This window comes from Pholis gunnellus (genome assembly GCF_910591455.1).
Source record: "Pholis gunnellus genome assembly, chromosome: 20".
In the NCBI taxonomy this organism is placed as follows: Eukaryota; Metazoa; Chordata; class Actinopteri; order Perciformes; family Pholidae; genus Pholis; species Pholis gunnellus.
Window position 1 is genome coordinate 21,011,479 of NC_136547.1, and position 7,500 is coordinate 21,018,978.

Genomic DNA, 7,500 nt, shown 5'->3' on the forward strand with positions numbered 1-7,500 from the left:
ATATGAACAAACGAGCAAAGCAAAGCCTTTATACATGATGACATTAAAATGTTTTATATTCTATGTACTCCTGACAGTAGAGTAAGCCACTATAAACCTATAAAAACACAGTCAAGGAACAAAAAAACACAGCAAAACCGCCAGATTCTTAAAAAATACCGTGAAACACATTTATGGTCATACCGTCCAGCACTAATATACATTCAAAATGAATGTTAGACCGTTAATCTACATTCATAATGATTAGACCGTTAATCTACATTCATAATGATTAGACCGTTAATCTACATTCATAATGATTGTCAGACCGTTAATCTACATTCATGATTGTTAGACCGTTAATCTACATTCATGATTGTTAGACCGTTAATCTACATTCATAATGATTGTTAGACCGTTAATCTACATTCATAATGATTGTTAGACCGTTAATCTACATTCATAATGATTGTCAGACCGTTAATCTACATTCATGATTGTTAGACCGTTAATCTACATTCATAATGATTGTTAGACCATTAATCTACATTCATAATGATTGTCAGACCGTTAATCTACATTCATGATTGTTAGACCGTTAATCTACATTCATAATGATTGTCAGACCGTTAATCTACATTCATGATTGGTAGACCGTTAATCTACATTCATGATTGGTAGACCGTTAATCTACATTCATGATTGTTAGACCGTTAATCTACATTCATGATTGGTAGACCGTTAATCTACATTCATAATGATTGTTAGACCGTTAATCTGTTATCTGTTGTATCAGTTTACACCTGAGCCTTTACACCTGCTTGAAGGTTTGTGTCGACATGTTTTCAGACATTTGATTTTCCAGTCAGATCCTGAAATCGCTGCAGGAAACACACACACACCCTCACAATCACACACACTCACACACACACAACAGCAGCAGGATGTGTGTTATTTGTGTAAATCTTCTCAATGCGCTGCAGCTGCCTCTTCTCACGTTTCAATATAACTCTGGTAATAGAATTACCCCCCACCATCTGTGTGTGTGTGTGTGTGTGTGTGTGTGTGCTGGGTCTGATGGGATTGGTTTAGAGAAGGCAGGGGTCATCTGTGATTGGCCGACAGGTGAGAGGGGGCGGGAGGTTAACGAGACAGAGAAACGCCAGAACACGGTGGAGATGTTTGTTTTTCTGTTTCTTGTCAGTTTGAGATGTTTAAGGAAGAAACTCAATCTGCTCTCATTGGTTATCTACTAATAATCTAATATTTCACCAACAGCAGATTAAACTAATATATATATATCTTGATTTAATATGAATATGTACAGATTTCACAGATGAGATCTCTTTCAGTGTTTCACTTCTCCAGCATTTAGACCAGACCGACAGACTGAATTAAAGGAGAAACATTGAGATGGTTGGACCTCTCCTCTTTGATTCTCTTCTTCGTTGAACGACCTCATGTCACGTCTCTGATTCCACATCACACACACACACACACACATGTTCAACATTCCTCTGTTGCTACGGAAACAGCTGGTAAACACACACACACACACACACACATGTTTTCACACATAGACACTGAGACATGACCAAACCAGTCAGGACCACACATGGGACAGAGAAGAGTTCAAACATGTTGATAGAACATTTATCAAAGTGAAACTACACATGAATTCATGTTTTCATCTCATCAGGCTGTTTTGTTCTTGATCACCGTTTTGTCCTCATTTATCTCTTCCTCCTCCTCCTCTTCCTCCTCCTCTTCCTCTTGCTCCTCCTCTTCCTCTTGCTCCTCCTCTCTGCGATGATTAAAACTCTTGTTTTTCTAATCGATTCTCCTCAAGGACCATTGATTTAACACACACACACACACACACACACACACACACTTGTAAATAAAGCAGGACGTTGTTTCAACGGTTTCAGAATCATTTCTTCATGTTTAGTAAAATAATCAGCAGTGAAATTAATAATAACTCATCGTAACCACGGTGACGAGATATTATGGTCTGTTGTGTGTAATGTTAAAGAAATAATAACTCATGTGTAACTGATTGTGTGTTGAATCGTATCGTATCTCTGACGACGTTACACAAACACAACTGAAGTCACAGTCGAAGAAGAACTTGAATTTCGAAATAAAGTCTCACAAAAATCATTGAAACGTCCGAGAGAGAAGCTTTTAACCGCCTGTGTGACTGACAGCCAGCACTTCACTGTTACCATGGAGACGCCCTTCAACCCACCGACAGTGTGTGTGTGTGTGTGTGTGTGTCAGACTTCTCTCACAGTATTGATTTGAATTTCATAGAAACTTTAGAGAAAAGTGAACCCAGAGCTCGCTTGATTGACAGCTGTAGTCATGACACCAACACACACTAATGAGGGACCACACACACTCACACACTCACACGCACACACACTCACACACTCACACGCACACACACTCACACACACACACACACACACACACACACACAGAGAGGCTGGGTTTTGAGATTCAAAGCTTTAAAGTGAATGCTTTTATTCTGAAGATTTCCAATTATAGAATGACGACAAAATGAGCAATTTGGTGACACACAGTTTATTTTCCATCTTTATTGATGAATTATGGATTAGCTGCTCTAATATATCAACGAGAGTCTTTTATTTTCTTATTTTCTTCTGCTCTGGATTTCCTGTTTGGTCCTTTTTATCTTTGACCTGTGCTTTTATTTTGACACACAGGGAGAGGATCATTTTGTGTACACAATGACCACATGCTTTTTTGTCATTGTGTACTACTTAAAAAGACCTTTATTGATGCGGTGTCACTTCCTGTGTGCAGGCTCCTCCTTCCTGTTCGTGAACACGTCGGGTCGGTACGGAGGTCAGCGCGCTCAGATGCTGCTGCCGCCGCTCAAAGAGAACGACACGCACTGCGTCAGCTTCCTGTTCTACCAGGCGGGAGGACGGGAGGGCGCCGCGCCCGCCACGCTCAACGTCTACATCAAAGGTACAAATACTGCCTCATGGTACTCTCAGGTGTGTCTGTGTGGAGGAGGAGCTCTCAGGTGTGTCTGTGTGGAGGAGGAGCTCTCAGGTGTGTGTGTGTGGAGGAGGAGCTCTCAGGTGTGTGTGTGTGGAGGAGGAGCTCTCAGGTGTGTCTGTGTGGAGGAGGAGCTCTCAGGTGTGTGTGTGTGGAGGAGGAGCTCTCAGGTGTGTGTGTGTGGAGGAGGAGCTCTCAGGTGTGTCTGTGTGGAGGAGGAGCTCTCAGGTGTGTGTGTGTGTGGAGGAGGAGCTCTCAGGTGTGTGTGTGTGGAGGAGGAGCTCTCAGGTGTGTGTGTGTGGAGGAGGAGCTCTCAGGTGTGTCTGTGTGGAGGAGGAGCTCTCAGGTGTGTGTGTGTGTGGAGGAGGAGCTCTCAGGTGTGTGTGTGTGGAGGAGGAGCTCTCAGGTGTGTGTGTGTGGAGGAGGAGCTCTCAGGTGTGTCTGTGTGGAGGAGGAGCTCTCAGGTGTGTGTGTGTGTGTGGAGGAGGAGCTCTCAGGTGTGTGTGTGTGGAGGAGGAGCTCTCAGGTGTGTGTGTGTGGAGGAGGAGCTCTCAGGTGTGTGTGTGTGGAGGAGGAGCTCTCAGGTGTGTGTGTGTGGAGGAGGAGCTCTCGGGTGTGTGTGTGAGGAGGCGGAGCTCTCGGGGGTGTGTGTGTGTCTATGTGTGTGTCTGTGTGTTGACAGTCTTTGTGTTTCCTGCAGAGAACAACAGTCCTCTGGGAGTTCCTGTCTTCAACTCTTCAGGCCCCGCCTACCACATCTGGAAAGGGGTAGAGCTAGCAGTGTCCACCTTCTGGCCCAATTACTACCAGGTAACACACACACACACACACACACACACACACACACACACAGGTGTTGTGAACTCGCCCCATCATCACAGCAGGAATCAGTAATTAGCCACGTCCCCACGGTAACAACTGCTCTACCTCGTTAGAGTTAACGAGAGAGAAAAGACTCAAACAGCTGACCGGCTGAACAGGAAGTGAGCGATGGCAGACAGGGCAGGAAGGAGAGAAGAAGAATGAAGGGAAGAGGAGTCAGAGGGAGGAGGACTTCCTGTCTGTGGGCGCCAACAGGAAGTGTGCCCCAAAGTTTCCGTGGCGATAACACTGTGGAATGCACACACACACACACACACACACACACACACACACACACACACACACACACACACACACACACAGGTGAACTCAGCTGTTTTATTTATTATCTATTTATATTTCATTCAATATTAATAATAATTAGGGCTGGGCAAGTTTACGCGTTATTATCGCGTTAACGTATTAATTAACGCCGAGAATTATTTGATCGCTCATTAACGCAGTTAATTGTGCGTCACACACTGAGCACAGAGAGAAGAGATAGAACTGCTGTTAACAACAACCGGACGAGTTTAACGTGTTCACACCACATGTTGTTGACCTTTAGTTCATAGAGCAGCACTTTAACATACAGGTGTGAAAACACACTACTTTAGATTCATTATGAACTTTAACAGAACAATGAGATTAATCGCGATTAAACATTTTAAACGTTGCCCAGATATTACATTCATTTTATTATATATTAATTTGCTGTAACTACTTCAATTCAGTCCATTTTGGTACATTTGCCTCAGAGGGCTTTACATTCTGTACACATACGACCTCCTGTGACCTTTGACCCTCACATCGGAACAGAATACCCTTCAACGGGGAGAAAAGAGGAGGAGACCTCAGGGAGAGCAACAGAGGAGGTGTTTCTACTACTGTTACCACTGTTTCCTGTACTGTTCCTAGTACTGTTCCTAGTACTGGTTCTAGTACTCTTACCACTGTTGATAATCAGAGTACTCATGCTGATGCTGGTCTGTGTGTCAGGTGGTGTTTGAGGCCGTCAGCACCGGTCAGAGAGGAGTTCTGGCCATCAAGGACATCATGCTGCAGGGACACCAGTGCAGTAAGTACAGTCACAAGCCCCGCCCCCTTATAGAGCCGGCTCCTAATTGGTTAACGAAGTTTACTACTGTCTTAATTGGATAACGATGTTAAAAGTTGAGCTGGCATCGCAGAATCAAGGTCAGAGTGTGTGTGTGTGTGTGTGTGTGCGTGTGTGTGTAGAGACAGGGGAGCTCATTAAAATATAAATTGATTAGCATGGACTTTGATCCATCCGTCTGTTTATCTACCTGCACGTCTGTAGACTCGCATATTTTATGTTGCTTTGTTATGTGAACAACAACCACACACACACACACACACACACACACACACACACACACACACAGTGCTCATCCTCCACAATCCATTTTCTGATTGGATCGGTGAGATTTTTGCAGGAAAAGGTTAACCGTTACCATGGTGATATCAGTAAGATGATGAGGTCATCAGTGTGTTACCTCTGACCTCTGTGTGTGTGTGTGTGTGTGTGTGTGTGTGTGTGTCCTCAGTGAGCACCCCACACTTCCTGCACATTAAAGGCGTGGAGGTAAACGCAGGACAGACGGCAGCGTTTCACTGCACCGTCAACGGACGACCGCAGAGCAACCTGCTGCTCTACCTCCAGGTAATAACTATCTATAACCATCAATAACTATCTATAACCATCAATAACTATCTATAACCATCAATATTTATTTATTTATTTGCACAATTCAAACAATGAAATTCAAAACAAACAATCATAACAGAGATAAATGAATATCACAGTGCAGGAGGAGGCAGAAAGCCAACTGGGCTTATTTGAAGCCTCCACCTATATAATATTAAAATTTTACAAAATTACAAACATAAAGTGTGAATAAGACATTACATTACAACGAAAGAAAGGAAGAAAGAATGAAAGATAAGATAAAAAATAATGTTATTGTGTCAAGTGTGTGCGAGCATGTGTGTGTATGTGAGAGTGAGCATTGTCCTGTATTTGTTCAGTGATGTAGGATTATAAACCTGCAGTAACTCATAAGCAAAGGCAATACAAGTCCCTATGAGTGAAACAACTGCAAATGTAATGTAGCAGCCAAAACAAGAAAGACATGAACAATAATACATAAAAGACTGTTACAAGACCGCAGTTAGATGTTCTTTTAGGCACCTTTTGAAACATTTTACAGAGAGACATTTTTTAGTTAAGTAGGAAAAGTCATTCCATAATTTGGTTCCCCTGAACCTTATTGAAAATTGACCTCTGCTAGTCAGTAATTTAGGATTCTATCAATAACCATCAATAACTATCAATAACCATCAATAACTATCTATAACCATCAATAACTATCTATAACCATCAATAACCATCAATAACTATCTATAACCATCAATAACTATCTATAACCATCAATAACCATCAATAACTATCAATAACTATCTATAACCATCAATAACCATCAATAACTATCAATAACTATCAATAACCATCAATAACTATCTATAACCATCAATAACCATCAATAACCATCAATAACCATCAATAACTATCTATAACCATCAATAACTATCAATAACCATCAATAACTATCTATAACCATCAATAACTATCTATAACCATCAATAACTATCTATAACCATCAATAACCATCAATAACTATCTATAACCATCAATAACTATCTATAACCATCAATAACCATCAATAACTATCTATAACTATCAATAACCATCAATAACTATCTATAACCATCAATAACTATCTATAACCATCAATAACTATCTATAACCAGCAATAACTATCTATAACCATCAATAACCATCAATAACTATCTATAAGCATCAATAACTATCTATAAGCATCAATAACTATCTATAACCATCAATAACTATCTATAACTATCAATAACCATCAATAACTATCTATAACTATCAATAACTATCTATAACCATCAATAACCATCAATAACTATCTATAACCATCAATAACCATCAATAACTATCAATAACTATCAATAACCATCAATAACTATCTATAACCATCAATAACCATCAATAACCATCAATAACCATCAATAACTATCTATAACCATCAATAACCATCAATAACCATCAATAACCATCAATAACTATCTATAACCATCAATAACTATCAATAACCATCAATAACTATCTATAACCATCAATAACTATCTATAACCATCAATAACTATCTATAACCATCAATAACCATCAATAACTATCTATAACCATCAATAACTATCTATAACCATCAATAACCATCAATAACTATCTATAACCATCAATAACTATCTATAACCATCAATAACCATCAATAACTATCTATAACTATCAATAACCATCAATAACTATCTATAACCATCAATAACTATCTATAACCATCAATAACTATCTATAACCAGCAATAACTATCTATAACCATCAATAACCATCAATAACTATCTATAAGCATCAATAACTATCTATAAGCATCAATAACTATCTATAACCATCAATAACTATCTATAACTATCAATAACTATCTATAACGATCAATAACCATCAATAACTATCTATAACCATCAATA

At 39.9% G+C, this 7,500-nt stretch overlaps 1 protein-coding gene across 2 annotated transcripts in view; it reads left to right on the forward strand.

Annotated features, from left to right (window-relative positions):
* Nucleotides 1–7,500, forward strand: part of LOC306712246 (receptor-type tyrosine-protein phosphatase mu-like) — a 123,220-nt gene that overhangs the window by 38,776 nt on the left and 76,944 nt on the right. For both annotated transcript variants that reach the window (XM_079181430.1, XM_079181431.1), the window contains exons 3-6: nucleotides 2,812–2,979; nucleotides 3,713–3,822; nucleotides 4,873–4,951; nucleotides 5,442–5,557. In XM_079181430.1, coding sequence (XP_079037556.1) covers nucleotides 2,812–2,979; nucleotides 3,713–3,822; nucleotides 4,873–4,951; nucleotides 5,442–5,557 — 473 coding nt within the window. The remainder of the gene's footprint in view (nucleotides 1–2,811; nucleotides 2,980–3,712; nucleotides 3,823–4,872; nucleotides 4,952–5,441; nucleotides 5,558–7,500) is intronic.